A 17,885-nucleotide genomic window follows, 5' to 3' on the forward strand; every position below is an offset into this window, starting at 1 on the left:
GTCTTAAAATAAACTAGAGAACTACACAATATACATTCAGAAAATCTATACCTACCGATAAAAGAACAGTTTCTTTCTCTTAAAAAATCATTGGTACACGAAATAATGTGCTCATTTTATAGCTGTAAGGAAGTTGTTTTCAAATGATCCAACACTATCAAAATGATGCAGAGTGCAGAAGATATATTTTTGGTTCTTGGTTTGGTGTTTTCCATCAGGCTAGATATACGTTCTCCAAAAATAGCACAAGTTACAAAACTTCTTGAAGCCATGCAAATGATCAGCCTTAATCGTGAACTGTCAAGATAACTTCCTACTTAACAGTGGCTTTTTGTGGCCTGCATTAAATGGGATATTTAAAAGGCTTATTTCTAAGGCATCTGTCTATAGTTCTCATTCTTACATCATTTTTATGCAAGCTGCCATCATATATATGATGTAAATTGCAAACACTGAAGGCTGTAAGATTGAAAGTAATTGCTTGGCTCTACATGTAGAGGATGTGTAATTAAATGTGACACTGATACTTCCAATGTTTTTGTAAAAACAGTCTTCAGAATATTACATATCCCATGTATAAAGTGAATAAAAAAACTTTAAAGTCGAGGTTAACATTCCTCTGGGAAACCTTTTCCTTTTCTGCCCCCTGGACATTAGAAGATTTCGGATAAAGTGTTCACTATTTGGCCCATGTCAAATTGGGACAGGCTTCTTGGAAGTCATTCAGCCCCACACGGATGAATCATCTCTGGATCTCCCCCATTACTTCCCAAGAAGATCTCTACAGACAGCATCTCCTAACAACATAAAATACACCACTGTTCCACCTGTCAGCTTTCCATTGAGTTCTCTGCTACCTTCAGTTGAGGAACTGGAAAGAAGTGGAAACTGATGGCCCTTCCAGGCAGGCCCTATATCAAAGGATCTGATCACAGGTTTTCTGATTTAAACTGGATTATAAGAGTCCCCAGGAGATCTCTGATAAAATTTGGGGAACTCATCTGTCAGAGAACTAGTTCCTGATCTTTCCATTGAGCTTTTATCTCTAAGTCTTCTTGGAAGTTCCTGCAGTCACCACACAGGATTATTCCAAGGCACTTTGCTGACCAGAAAAGGAGCAGAGAGTAGTCGCCTCCCATTTCTGTATAAAGAAGCATATTGAACTGGCAGTTGAATGGCATTTTATCACTGGCAGTGAGAATGCCTTCTACTGGATCTGAAGGCAGGAGTGAAGCCACATGGCACCAAAGAAAGTCCTGTCCTCTAACACTTTGCTTCTGAACATCCCCTCCAGCTGTTACACTCTTCTTCTTTTTTTTTTTTTAATATTTTTATTGAATTTTCACCATAATTGACATAAAGAAAAAGTAGCACATACAGACCTCTTCATCCCTCCACCACACACATGAATCCCCAGAGCTCCCAAAAAGAAAGAAAAAAGAGAAAAAAAATTAAAAAATTAAAAAACAATCAACATCCTAATCTACACCCTAGTGTGACTTCCTTTCTTCTTACTTTCCTCTAATATATTTTCCGTTTCCTCCTTGTCTTCTTTTTCTCGCTTCCATCATCTTTAGTTAATATATTAACCAGGGGGATTTATATACATTTCTTTCACACTCTCTTATTTAGCTTTCTTTTAACCATTCTCTCTTTACAATATATTCTTCCATAAGGTTCCAATCTGTTTGCTTCATACCTTGTCCATTACATTGTCTTAACCAATATGTTAATTCGTCCATGTCTTTAATATCAATGATTTTTTTGATCCAGTCCATTTTTTGAGGGATTTTCTCCTGTTTCCACACTTTGGCTAAAACCATTCTTGCCGCTGTGGTTAAAAAGGTAAATAACTTTTCACTATTTTTATCTTTAAATATATCAGAATCAAACATGCCCAGTAGATACATTTCTGGCCTAAACAGAAGTTCCATTTTTAATATTGCTTTACACTCTTTATGGATCATTTTCCAATATTTGTTAATTTTACCGCACGACCACCAAAGGTGGTAGAAGGTGCCTTCTTGGCTTTTACACTTCCAACACTTATTGTCGACCTGCTTATTCATAGTATTCAATTTTTGGGGAGTCATATACCACCTATGTAGCATCTTCAACCAGTTTTCCTGTTACACTCTTCTTAATGATGAAATTGGCCTTGTTGCAAGAAGCATATTTTTAAAATACATTGGTCTCCCAGATACACGATTTTCACAGCCCCTAACATTTCACTCCAGGAATCTTCATATTTAGAGGATCACTCCCAACACTGTTCAGTTTTCTCAGAAAACTACCATGTTCCCAAGGCACCCGGGACAAATGGGGAAAATGTGCACACCACATGATGTCCCAGAATGTTTATATGGTGAGCTTACTTTAGTTACGAAGGCTGCTTCCACAAATTCCACCCTCCACATATTGAACGCCCCAACCCCCTCCCCCCAAAAAACCCCAAAAAGCAAACCTTGATTTTACCATTTTATAGAATGAGGATTTTGGTCTTCTGAAATAAAACCTCAGTGGATACCAAGAGTCCACTGCACCATTTTTCACTGAAGCATCATTATAGAAACTGATGGCAAAAAGATAATCAAATATTTATATAACCTATTTTCCCTCTACATATAGGCACCATTTATAGGCATTTACTCATTACAATGGCTCTAAAATAGAAAACAAAGGCCTGGTGTCAAGTTTAGCTTTTTAGGTTAATGGTATGAAAGATTTCGACCTCTCAACCTTTGGGTGGAAAAAGGCAAACCGCCCCAACTAGGCACAAATTACTCAAGCCAATTTTATAAAGAAGTTTGAAGAGGCTTATAGAAAGGGGATTAATTTCAAAGAGACCTAACAACAACAAAAAGTTACAAATGGTGTTGCTAAAGACTACTGAAAAGCTTTACAAAGCATGAATTGTTCATAGTCTTTTAGCAAATAGTTCATGTATCAGGTGAATCAACAGCTTTCTCCATATTAGGGAACTTCAGCTGAAGCCAAAAGTTAAACAGAAGGGGTTGTGCTTTTGTACTAGTGGAGATTTCAGACTATGGCATAATTATTAATAATTACGATTAATAATGAAATTTTAAAACTACAAACTATCAGTTTACATGTATAAACCTAACAACATCCTACTGTCTTTTTAAAAGATGTGATGGACGCACTGTATATGACTAGTAACACAGAGAAGCAGGGTGCCCCCCCCCCCCCATGAACACCATTACACGAGATGTGCAGATAGGTATATTTGCACTAAGACTTGTATCCTTTTAAGAATCACAGGTAAGGAAGTGGGAACCTCCTTTAATTTTGATAATTAGGACCATGCTTAGCTATTGCAAATTTGCAATGAAACGTTTAATCCTAATTTCAAGTTTACTTGGCATTGTAAAAAATATTTCAGCATTTCAAAATTATATTGATGCCCTATATATTGTTTTAAAATAGCTTTTGAGACAATGTCCTTCTTAAAGCAAAGATTAAAATAATGTGAATATGGTAAAGAACTGCTGTTTGCAAATTTGAATGCATACAGACCAAGGCTGGGCTGGAGGGACCACATGCAGCCTGCAAGCCACACTCTGACCCTCCCTGATATAGACTGATCATTACATCTTTCTCAACCTGTTTGAAACCTCAACGTTCATCAAGCAGGATATATTTTGAAACTGCAATGACCATACTGCAGTTTATAGCATCTAGAGGCAGGTGAAATTGCAAGAAAGAAGGGAAGAACTGCCCTGCATGACCATCTTATCATCTCTAATTTAAAGTTAGTAACACTTACGGTACTAATAGGACATAAGTGGTTTCTCCAAGCTTCAGCACACTACATTAGAATGAACTAATGTTGCAAAGGTGGTCCATTTATTAGATGGGTAAAGCTGCTGTACTTAAATAATGTGGTTTCAAATAATTTCTAGTTAATGGTGACACTATCGCAAACTTAATACAGGGGTTTCTTGGCAAGATTTGTTCATAGGCAGTTTGTCTTTGCTTTCTGAAAGAGTGTGACTTGTAGAAATACTTTATTTATAACCCGCCCTATCTTCCCGAAGGGACTCTGGGCGGTTTCCAGCGATCACGGAGAAGGTCCCCTCTCTCGTTCCCAGTAACCATGCTTGAGATGGAGTGAGACTGAGAGCAGGGTCTCCTCCACAGACCGTAGTGTTTGAGCTGGTTTCTATGTGGAGATGCAGTTTTTCAAATAGTCTGCGCCCAAACCGTTTGCTGGTAGTCCAATCCTCAAACTACTATGCAACAATGGTTCTCTACAACCACCATCACCGATATCAGGAGGTAAAAAAAATTAAGATACGCTGGGTTACATTCTCAAATAACCATCCAATAGAAAAAGCAAAAGAACAGAGCTGACATTATTATATTTCTCATTCAGCAAAGCTGTAGCCAACCACTCCAAATCATTGTGTGAACCTCAGCTTTCTTTAACTTTTAGAGACACTTTCCTTAGGTCACTTTCAAGAAAATTTGGAAGTTCTGTGTTATAAACATCTCAATAAGCTATGCCAATATTTTCCTAGAATTAAACATCTTCTGCCAATCCAAACCACCAAACAGCCTGCCAAATAAAAGACAGTAGTTCAAAGTGCAATTTACATTAGTAATAAAGTGCTAGAGCCCATCCTATTAATCCAAGAAAATGGGAAAGTCTTATTCATTTATCCTAAAATATTGACAGCTTACAGTTCAACATAACAGCATGCAGAAAGAAACACAAATCCAGGGCATAGTCTTTGAGAGATCTCAGTTTTACTGAAGATGTTCCTTCTTTCAATATTGATATCTTCTCCCATGGATTTATGTGACTACTGTACAAAACCATGATTTCACCTTACATGGATGAGACCATGGTTGTAAACAGTACATCAAAAGACATCAAAGTTTGCCATTCCATCCAGATGAGCAAGTGTTTTTACAATTGCTTTCTAAATAAGAATTCAAATAATGACCAAACTGTTTTGGATTCTGGTTTGGAGGACTTGCGATCAAAAGAAGGAAATGTGAGCATGAATGAGGGAGACAGCATTCAGCCTGTGTTACTTAGGCAGTACCAAGATGTGTTTTGATATTGTACATGAACGAGCTGAAAGGTCTTCTATATCTTCTAGATTTTCTAGGGAAAAGTATATCCCTAATAATAATTCTCTATGGAAAGATTACCTGGGAAATGTGATTGATTGATGACTCCATTCTCCGGAGCTGGGATGCTTGGATATCCAGTAGTTGGAGCACATTGTTGGCCAATGCATTGATCTGATAAGCGACACTGGCTAAAGATTGAGTTGTATAAGCTTTGGTTTCTTCTAATGCTTTCCTCTTGTCTGGAGCCTGAAGGAGTGGAGAGAAAGAAAGAGATGAGTTTTTAACTTCCCGGAGGGAGAGAAGAGACTCTTAAAAAATTTAGATCACCCAGACCTCAACCTTTGTTGTGCAGTAAAATAAGGTAGAGTTGTAAATCTACATCAAATAAAACGGAGACAAAATAATACAGCACCCATATAATCTGCATTCTCTGTTGGTACTTCAGTAAAAGTATTGAACAACCAAGAAGTATTCAGTAAAGAGCACCTCTCATAATTCATCAGAGCAGCACTTTATAACTCCCTCACATCCTTCATTCTTAGTTGAATATGGAGAGCGATGCACAAAAAATAATATGACTAGAAAGCTCACCACATTTCTTAAAACCAGAGTAATTAAAAAATAAAAATGCAACACATTCGCATTCATACAAACAGATGTCTAAAAGCTGCCTAGAAAAAGCAACCACCTTTCATGTGTTAGTGGGAAGCACAGAAAGCCTAGTACATATTTAAATTTTTAAGTTACTACAAAAAAGTGGGGTTGGGAAAAATCTAGATGCAGCTGGTTTGTAATTCCCATAAGCCTAGTCAGAATAGAAAATGGTGAGGAATGCTGGAGCTGATTCCACACAGCTGATTAAATCCCACATTTTCTGCTTTGAACTGGGATATATGGCACAGATAACCCAGTTGAAAGCAGACATTGTGGGATTTTCTGCCTTGATATTCTGGGTTATATGGCTGTGTGAAAGGGCTCAGAGAGTCTGACAAGAATTGGAGGGTTGGGATTTACCCACCATCGACTATGAAACTCAACATCGCTATTACTATAACAAGAACAAAGTCAACTCACAAAACAAGCATTTTCCCAATATCCTTTGCAAACTGAAGTCCAAATAAAAAGATATGGTTGGTATGCTATTAACGACTTAGTTCATTAGCCAAAAGATGTAATGACAGCCACTAACTGAGATGACAAGTGTTAGACAAATTTACTGGTAATGGCTACTGCTCCTAATGGTCTTGCAATACAGGGATAGGGAGAAAGATAAGAGAATTGCTTAAGGCCACCCAGTGAGTTCATGGTTGGCCTGAGATTTTAATCAGGGTCTTTCTGATTAGAGTACTTACGCACTTTGCCAAGGAAGGTATATCAGTTCTTAGAACAGGGACATGTAAGAAAGTCTGACACAAAAAAAAATAACGAAAGAAAACCCCTAAGCCAAATTGCAGCTTTCTACTTGCCTGGAATGGAGATCGCTTATGAACTAGCAGTTTGCTAGATCTACCATATAGCTTACACAACAAGTTGGTATAGTAAAAAGTATTTTAAGGGAAGATAATTTTTTCTGTATCTAACCTGCAAGACTGAAAGAGCCAAAATATGTGATATCTCTGTATTCTAAAATTCAACTAATCCAGGCATGGGCAAACTTTCTAACTCAGAGGCCACAAGGCAGGCAGAAATGGGGTGGGAAGGAAGGAAGGAAGGAAGGAAGGAAGGGGATTCTCCCCAAGCCCTCTTCCTGTCCTTTTCTCCTTTTCCTCTTCTCCTTTGGAGGCAGAAAGTGAAGGAAAGACAGAAAATGCTTGGATCCCAAAGGGGTTGATCTTGGTCAGGATGAGATGGTGAATGGGAGAGAAAAAGTGTATCCATTAGACCCTGTATTGACTACTCCTGATATATAATCCTAATCCTAGAATCCTAGAGCTGGAAGAGACCCCCCCCCCCCCCAGAACCATCTAGTCCAATCCCCTGCTATGCAAGAAGGTACAATCAAAGCACTCCCGATAGACAGCCTCTGCTGAAAAGCCTCCAGAGAAGGAGACTGCACCACACTCCAAGGCAGACTATGTTACTCTCCAATAGCGCTTACTCTCAGGAAGTTCTTCCTGATCTTTTCAGTCAAATCTCTTTCCCTGCCATGTGAAACCATTTCTCCCTTATGCCCTGATCTCTAGAGCAGCAAAAACTCAGTTTTCCCCCCTCTGTCCTCCTCAGTGGGACACTTTAAAATCTTGAAACATGGTTCCCATGTTCCCTCTCTACCTTCTCTTCTTCCAGCTAAACATCCCCCAGGAGGAAAGAAAAAGAGAAGGGAGGGAGTGAGGAAGATAAGGATGGAAGGAAGGAAGGGTGGAAGGAATAGAGGGATGGAGAAGGAAGGAAAGTAAAATGGGAAGGAAGGAGAAAGAGAGAGAAGGAAGGACGGAGGAAAGAGGGAAGGAATGAAAGGTGAAAGGGTGGAAGGGAAGGAGGGAGGGAGAAAGAGGGAGGAAAGGAAGGAGGCAAGGAGGAAGGAAAGAGAAGGGGGGAAGGAAAGAGAAGAGAGGGAGGGTGGGAGGGAGGGGAGGGAGGAGAGAATGAAGGAGGGTGGATTTGAATGGAGGAAGGGAGCAAAGAGAGAAGGAAAGAAAGACAAAAAGGAAGGAAGGAAGGAGGAAGAGAGAGAGGGAAGGATAGAGGAAAGAAGGAAAGAAGGACGGACAAAAGGATGGGAGGGAAGGAAGGAAGAAGAGAGGGAGAAAGAGAGAGATAAGGAAGGGAGGGAGGTGAGGCAGAAGAAAAGAGAGAAAGAAGGTAGGATGGGATGGGATGATGTGAAATAAGAGGTCCCCTGATAAAAGAGCCCAAGGGGCTGCATTTGGCTCCCGGGCCTGGGTTTGCCCCTACCTGGACTAATCTGTGCATTTTAAGATCCCATGTCTTTGGTTTCTTAGAACTGTGGCACTCTTAATGTTGCCAAATCTCTTAATCAAATGTTGAGAATACATCACTTAGAGTTGATGAGTGTTCACTCAACAAGAGCAGCAATTCACCTTCTCAGAATTATTAGTATTGAAACAAGCAAACAATGCAGACAGACTACCATCAAGATACTAAGGAAGGAAGAAACAGTATTTCATTTTAAAGTAGCACTTTAGCTCTACCAGAGTGCTTCAGAGGTGGAAATATGAATGTTGGCAAATCGAAATGTGCAAACAGGAAGACTGGTTTTCAACTACTTAAGAGAATGCGCACACAGTTCTATGCAATCGGTTTTTTAAAAAAAAAATCCCTGAAGCATACATAGCCAGGAAATGCAGCACTCAAATGGCACTCAAGTCAAATGTTATATTTCCTGATGTCAGGACATGCAAACTTAAACTTTAAACTTTGCATAATTCACCTCCACATCTTCATAAACTAATAAACAGCAGTAAACCTAGAAAACAGGACAAGATGAGGGAACCATGAAGCAAATTACTTCTTTTGTTTCCACAGTAGCAAAAGGAACTAAGAGAGCAGCATAAGAAGTCTGCAGTACTTTCTCCTTTGTTTTCATTTGTTTCTGATACACAAAACCAGGTTTTTCCTGGAATATCAATATCAACTTTGATCTCTAACGTGAGTTGAATACAACAATGTTTGTACTGTCAGGGAAAGTGTTTTAATCTGTATTGTTTTCAAATGCGCTGTTAGGTACCTTGGGTCTCACAACAGCAAGAAAGGCGGGAGGTATGAATGTAAAAATAATTTAAGAAAACTCTGGACTTTGTAGTTAGTATGTTTCCTACATTAATCTTCCATTTTGTCAATACTATTGTATTTGGGTGGAGATTCACACGCACACACAAGACACCTCAAGGGGATCATATTATATCTGAATAAAGATATAAACATGTCTCATACCAAGTAGTTCTCCCTCAAGGGAAAATATATTTTTCATTTACTACTGTCTCCCTAAAGGAAACTTTCTGCAATTTGAAACCTGACTAGCATGGTTTGCTTACAATCTAATTAACTGTCTTGTGAAATATATCTCTGGCACTGCACAGATAAAAGCAAGAACATGACTATAAAAGCTCTATTCCGATACCAATGATCACTCTGTACACCGTGTTACAGTACACTATCATAGGCTCTTCCCTGCTGGCTTGAATGGCATATTCATGCTGTCCACTGATTTAAAAGGTGGGCTAGTGATGGTTGGAGCTATCCTAGAAAAATATCCTTCTTTTCAGTTATCAATTCGTTTTGAAGGTAGAGGTCAACAACTACAGCAACTAAGGTAGAGCTCAACAACAACTGCTATGGTGCTCAATCACATGAATTTTTAGGGATAGCGGCATTTCCAGGAATAATGTTTTCCCCTCCCCTCCAGCTTTCACAGCATAAGGAATCTTTTTAAGGCTTCTGAGATCTTTTCAAGCTTAAATATAATGGAGGGGAGGCAGAGGTGGGTCATGACTGAGGACGAAAGGACTAACTTGTGCTTGTGTTCTTTCCACTCATCTGTCAACGTAAGGTAACTTCATCTATTCCATAAAGGTTTTTTTAGACAAGGAAGACTCAGATATGATTTTGCCAGTTCCTTCCTAAGAAATATAGCCTACACCACATCCAAATACTAGCCAAGCCCTGCTGAGCTGCCAGGAGCCAATGGGATCTGGTGCCTTTGTGGTTTTGAGGCCCTAAGAGATAATTCACCTTTCACCAATGCTATGAAGTCTCCTTGATAAACTTACCCCTCCCTTGCCTCACACAGGTTTAACAAGAAACATCACTGGCACCAAGACATTATCTTTAAAAGATGAAAGAAGAGGAAAAATGTGTGAAAAGAGGTAGGAGTGCAAGGCAATCAGTCCCAATGTGCTTGCCCAAAACTAATCCAGTTCGCAGGCTGAAAAAAGGGCCATCACCCCTGATCTCAATGCAGGGGTCCAGAAGATGTACAATCCTGATGAGAAATGCATCACCTGCACAACAAAATTTGAATTTAATTCTTCCAGATGCTATAGAGTTTTACTTTCCTTTTACTGATGAACATTTTAGAATGTACAACTGTGCAATCGAACATTACAGCAAGCATAAAACAAATGGAGAAAGGGAGTACTGCATTTACTGATTGCTTTTAGATTTAAATATTTAATTGTGGTCACTTCCAGCTCTGATTCTATGAGTCTATGAATTATGTGATATATATTTTAAGCTGTTGTTTTAATGGTTTATTTGCCATTTATCACTCTGAAAGAACCTACTAAGGAATGTTTCATAAACTTAAAGAGCAAACAAACCATAAGGAGTCCCTGCAGTCTTAGTTGTGCCAAGAACAACAACATTTACAATCCAAACTAATAACATGGAAACAAATTGATTCTTATTTACCAGGGAGAGAAAAATGAGGACTGTCTCTTGCAGACATGTGCAGTCAGTATATTTGCAAGTTTTCAGTGAAGATGCGGCACTTTGTGGGTAATCATGATGGCAAAGTTGTGTCAACCCGTGCCTTGGCAACAGTGCTGTTGCTATCAACGTCCTAATTATTTCAAGCTGGATGATCAGGGTTGGTGTCTTACACATCTGAATGGATGCTAGGTTGGAGAACATAACTGGGAAATTCTACGATAATCCAACAAATATCTTTTTCCAAGATCTGCTAAACACTAAACAAAAGCTATAGTCAGTCCTTCACATTCACTGGTTTTAGGGGAACAGGACCTCTTTAGAAATGGGAAAACCATTTTTAAAAATTTAATCCGAAAGAACACATCTCTGGGAATCTCTCAATCCTCCATTGTGACACTTGGCAAACTTCTGCTAGAGAGACCACATTCATCAAATCCTTAAATAATCTAATCTGTAAGAGTTAAACCCACAAACATTTTGAACTTTCTAGAGACCATCTGAAGTCTTCTTCCAAAATGCTACCAGTAATGACTTTCTTTCACCACTCAATATATATATATATATGGCCAAACATATAGATCTTTTGTTATTGTTTTTCACATATTTGGGGGCAACTGCTGAGGTGGCTTATCTGGTCTCTCCTTTTCTCTCTGTTTTGCTATTTGTACATAGTAAGTACAGGCAGCTGCGGTTTACCCTGCCTGTTATGTGCAGCCACATACAGAAGATTAGGCTCTGCTAAAGTAAAATCCAATTTTTCGCAATTCGAGCTTTATTATTTTGTATTGTTTACTGTTGATACTCTACAGCACCCAACATCAAGAATTCTACTTCTTCAGCCCTCCATCATCCTCCCAATACAGTTGATGCTAAAATCTTCTACTTGTCTAAGAAAGAAAAGGGAGCTGGGGAGGCATAAAAATAACTCTGTAAAAGGAATATCTGCTGTCAAGATACCTTGTTAGCGGAAGTATGTCTAAATCTGGTAAACAATATATTTTATTTCCTTCTCTGGGAGCAGGAAAAAATAATTGCTTTGGAGAATACATTTTAGGGACTGACTGAGTGGAGGTCATTCTAGGTCCTGGAAACTATATGAGAGAAAGCTCAAAGTACTAGAGAAGAAAAAGATCACTGATATGCTGCCAGGAGCAATGACAGGAAGGAAAATTAAAGAGAGGGGGAGTGAAGAGCATGGAGATGATGCAGAAGTGACAAAGCAGCAAAACAGCCAAAATGGAAGATAGACAATCACAACGGAGAGAAATTAAGGAAGGCAGATTATTATCCCAGCAAGGCAAATGCCAAGACTCACTTTTTTAAATGAATTAAATTTTTATTTCAAACAGGGGTCTGTTTCAACAGAAAAACACAAAGGGGTGGATGCAGCTCCAAATTTATTTTTCTACACCTTCGTGGGCGAAGTCAGCATCACTGGTTGGTTTTCGATCTCATACAATTGAATGGCAGAAAAAATTCAGATAGTTCAGTTCATAGGCTAGATGGCTATGCATTTGTATTTTACCTTACTGTGAGCAACTTCAAAGACCTCATGGCTGAAAGGAAGCACATTTAAGCATTTTGATGGGTCAAGTTCAGAGCACTGGCGAGTTGCAAATACACTTTCATCCTACCTAAACTCCCAGAACCCTATAATCATTTCCTGGTGACCTGCCAGCTTTCTATAATGCTGCCCGAACAAGGGGGGGGGGGGGGAGACACCGCTACACAAATATGTAGGATTTTCACTTTCAAGATATTTAAACCAGTAAAAGGGTGCTAGATCAGCATTTCCCAACCTGAGGGTCGAGACCACTGAGGGGGTTGTGAGGGAGTGTCAGAGGGGTTGACTAAGACAAGAAAACACAGTATTTTATGTTGGTCATGGGGGCTGCGTGTGGGAAGTTTGGCCCAATTCTATTATTGGTGGGGTTCAGAATGATTGCAGGTGAACTATAAATCGCAGCAACTACAACTCCCAAATGTCAAATCTATTTTACTCAAACTCTACCAGAGTTCACATTTGGGCTTATTGAGTATTCATGCCACATTTGGTCCATATCCATCATTGTTTGAGTCCACAGTGCTCTCTGGATGTTGGTGAACTACAACTCCAAAACTCAAGTTCAATGCCCACTAAACCCTTGGTCATGCGAGTTCTGTATACCACGTTTGGTTCAATTCCATCATTGGTCGATTTCAGAATGGTCTTTGATTGTAGGTGAACCATAAATTACAGCAACTACAACTCCCAAATGACAAAATCACCCCCTCCCACCTAATCCGTGTTCAAATTTGGGCATATTTGGTATTTGTGCCAAATTTGGTCCAGTGAATGAAATACATCCTGTTTATCAGATATTTACATTACGATTCATAACCAAAATTACAGTTATGAAGTAGCAATGAAAATAATTTTATGGTTGGGGGTCATCACAACATGAGGAACTGTATTAAGGGGTCATGGCGTTAGGAAGGTTGAGAACTCCTGTGCTGGACAGTTCCTACTGAAAAGAGGTGTTAGATTTAGTCCAGCAGACAGCTGTATAAAGCCACTAGCCGGTAAAAAAGCAAATTAGATTACTTTAATCAGTTTACCTATGCCTAAAACAATTTGTCCACAGCACATTATACTCAACACAGGATGCTGTAAAGCTACAAGATTGTGCCAAGGAAGACAACAGCCAATGAGCTCACATTTCAGAAATGCACTTCCCTTAATTCACATCCCTTGTTGCTTAAGGGACACGCAATAAGGGATGTGAATTAAGGGAAGACTTCCCAGTAAAGAGAAGACTCTGACAATTTCACACATTTCCCTTTATGATCTACTAGTATATTCTGTCTGTTCAAATTTAAAAAGGGCTTAGGCTATCTCTCAAGAAAACTTACGTTTTATTCCCACCATTTTCATTTTATTGGGTTTCAGTGAATATCAGAAGATTTCTGCCCAAATAAAAGTATTACAGCATCACAAGAGAATATGCTTTTACTCTCAAAAACCTGTGCAACGTGCACGGGTGTTCAACAAAACAAATTTTAAAAGGGCTTAGGATATCTCTCAAAATTAAAACCTTCCTTTATCATTAACCAAATAGGATGGCTTTGACACACATTAGGATGTGTTCTAACCTGGATGCTATAGTTCAGCGTTTCTCAACCTGGGAAACAGGACCCCTGGGGGGCTCGTGCGGGGGGTGCCAGAGGGGTCCCTATCAGAAAGCACATTTTTTTTCTGTTGGTCATGGGGGTTCTGTGTGGGAAGTTTGGACCAATTCTATCATTGGTGGGGTTCAGAATGCTCTTTTATTGTAGGTCAACGATAAATCCCAGCAACTACAACTCACAAATGTCAAGGTCTATCTTCTCCAAACTCCATCAGTGTTCATATTTGGGCATATTGAGTAGTTGTGCCAAGTTTGGTCCAGACCCACCATTGTTTGAGTCCACAGTGCTCTCTGGATGTAGGTAAACTACAACTCCAAAAGTCAAGGTTAATGTCCACCAAACCCTCCCAGTATTTTCTGTTGGTCATGGGAGTTCTGTGTGCCAAGTTTGATTCAATTCAATCATTAGTGAAGTTCAGAATGCTCTTTGATAGTAAGTTAACTATAAATCCTAGCAATTACATTTCCGAAATGACAAAATCAATCACCCCCAACCCCACTAATATTCAAATTTGGGTGTATTGGGTATATGTGCCAAATTTAGTCCAGTGAATGAAAATACATCCTGCATATCTGATATTTGCATCATGATTCATATCAGTAGCAAAATTACAGTTATGAAACAAAAATCATTTTATGGTTCCACAACAAGAGGAACTGTATTAAGGGGTGGCAGCATTAGGAAGGTTGAGAATCACTGCTATAGCTGATACATATCCAATGGACAGAACTTTGGACCCTACTTGTCTAGTGATTATTACTTTGTGTACGCTGAAGATGCAGACAGAACTCTTGGAGAGGTTAAGAGCCACCAAATGTCTCTCATTATTTCTGTGGTATATAGCTAGCATATTTTGAAAAATGACATTCATTAAGAAGCACACATAACCTACAATGACTTGCTGAAGGTAAGGTAAGAAATCTTTATTAAGCCACTTCCATGATGATACAGTCTCAGATCAGTGACTGTGTAACAGTTCCTGCTTCTAAAGAATGGGAGAGCCAATTTTCATAAACATCATCTTCTCATGGCTTCACCCAAATATTTTTAGCAGCAGGATGAATCCTGTTTTATCAAGGGATGACCTGTGAGATGTAAACTGAGCACTGTTTTAACAGTGAATCTTCAATTAAGCAAGAGTCTGAAGTTAACAACAGGAACCATATGGTAAGAATATAGAAAGTGTAACTGTGGGCTGTAGGAGGAGATGAGGGTGAGAGGGAGCAGGAAATAACTGAAAATTGGCTGCTGGTCTGCTTCCAAGCTAAATACAAAGTGCTGGTTCTAACTTTTAAAGCCCTAAATGGTTCGGGTCCAGACTATTTGACAAACCGCATCTCCCACCATACACCAACTCGGACATTGCGGTCATCGGAGGAGGCCCTCCTCTCAGTCCCACTCCCGTCCCAAGCATGGCTGGTGGGAACGAGAGAAAGGGCCTTCTCCATGGCTGCCCTCCACCTCTGGACCCCCCCCCCCAAGAAGTTAAAGATGGTCCCTTCCCTCCTCACTTTCAGGAAACAGCTGAAGACGTACCTTTGCTCACTGGCTTACCAGGAGTTGGTAATACTACCATTATACCTCTGATTAATAGCTACCAAACGTATCCGTGCCCTGCTCGCCCCACCAGCTCAATAGACATCTTGAGCAATGATCAATCTATTTGCCCCCAAGGAACTGGGAAATTATTGCTTCTGTTCGATGTTTGATTTTTGTCTTATGTTTGTTATAACAGGCTGCGTTTTTTATTTAATTTTAGTTCTTAAGTCATAATTCAGGTTTATATGTTGGTTTGTTAAATGTTGTTAGTATGAATGAATTGTTGCTGTATTCGGGCATTGAATGTTTGCCTTTTATGCTTGGAATCTGCCCTGAAACCCTCTGGGGAGATACAGTGGAATATAAATAAATTTATTATTGTTATTGTTATTGTTATCGTTATTATTATTATCATCATCAACATTTCCTTTCTCAATCTTCCTGTTGCTCAAGTTAAGTGCCGATGAAAGTGCAATCAGGGTAAGGAAAAGATTTAGCTTTTAGGGTTATGGGGACAAGGGCCTTCAATGGGATTGAATATACTCGGTGGTCACAGAAGCCTGACTGATTGTAGGCAAAAATGAAAAATGGGGAGAGGGGAGGCATGCAGAAACTGAAATCCTGCACAGCTTCTCATATCCCAAGGGGTTTTTAAGGCCAGCCAAAAGAAAAGCCTCTTACCTACCATTTCCAATGTTCCGACTGAAAATTATTCTTTCAGCAGAAAGATCTTGGTTCAGATTGGTTGTCTGCAAACAGTGTGTTCCTACATCAAGTATGAAGCATCAATTTCCGTATTCCATATATCATTAAGAGTCATCACTGGGAGACAGACAATCTTATCAATCATGAAAGTAACTCTGCATACATTAAGTAGTAGTGACACATTTGATATAACATGATACACTGTTCAGTGCTTCTGCATATCTTGAAACCTCAATCTGATGCATAGTTCTTTTTAAGATAGTAAGTTGTTCTTGATATTAGGTTTTACGTCTTAAAATCTATATAAATAAAAATGTAATGTTCGTTTGTTGGATTAACATAACTCAAAAACCACTGGACAAATTGATACCAAATTTGGACACAATACACCCATCAGGCCAACAAGTGACCATCACTCATAAAACACTGAAAAACACAACAGAAGATACTTTAAACAGCCAAAAAACAAAAAAATACATTACAACGCATGTGCAAAACCACATATATATATATATGCAAACACGCATATATACACATATACACAAATTTATATACACACAAAACACATCTACACAGACTGTGCCACAGCAACGCGTGGCACAGGACGGCTAGTATAAGATAAAAAACTAATATGAAGTTTTAACACCAGATTCAACAATGTTGCAGAAACAGTTCATTTTTTTTCCTTCCATTACCTTGAGGAGTTCCTGTTAAGCGGTGTCTCATCTTTCTGCAAGTGATCTGTGACAATATGTCCCTATGGTTTAATTAACTCATTCACGCTAGATAATATTTACCTACTGTGAGCCAAGTCCAACTGGTGACAACTATTAAGATTTGCATATCCAGAGGCTGCTTCAAATAATTATGGAAGCTTGATATTTGGAGGTGGAGTGAGATACCGTTAAGATTTTTGTTCTTCCTTTACAAAGCTGTTAAAGGTTCATAGCAGGAACTGAGCCTTGCCATTACAGACCACGAGCAGGTCTGCCATGACCTCAATACATAAAACAAGGAAGAAAAATGCCAGGTCAGCAGTTGCAACAGCAGTAGCCAAGAAGTTCTTTGGTACCAATGGGAACAACCAGGAGATGAATATTTAACACAGCAGAAGAAAAACATGGCTACACAAGGCTGCTCTTAAAATACTGACTGCAGGCAGCTTGCTCTGCACATATTAGGGAAAGATCTACAAGGCCGTGAAAATGAAACATGCAGAAGCAAGGTCTAGCTAACAACTTCAGCCGGTCCAAAGAGTTGTGGCCAGATTGTTAAATGGGGTTGGCTACGGGGAACACACAACTCACATGTTGCAACAGATCTGCTGGCTGCTGGTCTAGACCCAATTCAAGTGATGGTTACAAACTACAAAACCCTACTGCAACACATTCTACGTGAGGTTGCCTTTGAAGACTGTGGTCCAAAGTGGTCCAAAGGGCGGCAGGCAGATTTCGATCTGGGGCAACATACAGGGAGCATACAACTCTCTTGTTACTCCAGCTACACTGGCTGTCAGTCTGTTACCATGCACAATTCAAAGTGCTGGCTTTAGCCTATAAAGCCCTAAACGGTTCTGGCCCAGCTTACGTGTCCGAGCGTATCTCTTTCTATGACCCACCTCAGAGATTAAGATCTTCTGGGGAGGCCCTGTTCTCGATTCCACCTTCTTCGCAAGGGCGACTGGTGGAGACAAAACAGGCCTTCTCAGTGGTGGCCCCTCGACTATGGAACTCCCTTCCTAGTGAAATCAGAGTAGTCCCCTCCCTCCTGACATTCGGGAAGAAAGTACAAGCGTGGTTATATGAACAAGCTTTCGGACAACAAAGCTCGCAGTGCAATAAGATAATAAGGAATAGTGAACGGACCAATGGAACTACTACGGACTTGATTTTGGATGGTGTGATTTTAACAACTGTTTTTAAATTGTGTTGTTTATTGGTGGGTTTTAAAATAAATGTTATTATATTAGCAGTGTTTAA

At 39.5% G+C, this 17,885-nt stretch overlaps 1 protein-coding gene across 9 annotated transcripts in view; it reads right to left on the minus strand.

The window, feature by feature from the left end:
* ABI1 (abl interactor 1) overlaps window positions 1-17,885 on the minus strand; it is a 121,241-nt gene that overhangs the window by 70,278 nt on the left and 33,078 nt on the right. For all 9 annotated transcript variants that reach the window (XM_060782446.2, XM_060782450.2, XM_060782443.2 and 6 more), the window contains exon 2: window positions 5,182-5,349. In XM_060782446.2, the coding sequence (XP_060638429.1) occupies window positions 5,182-5,349 (168 nt within the window). The remainder of the gene's footprint in view (window positions 1-5,181; window positions 5,350-17,885) is intronic.

Source organism: Anolis sagrei, chromosome 6 (assembly GCF_037176765.1).
Source record: "Anolis sagrei isolate rAnoSag1 chromosome 6, rAnoSag1.mat, whole genome shotgun sequence".
Lineage (NCBI taxonomy): Eukaryota > Metazoa > Chordata > Lepidosauria > Squamata > Dactyloidae > Anolis > Anolis sagrei.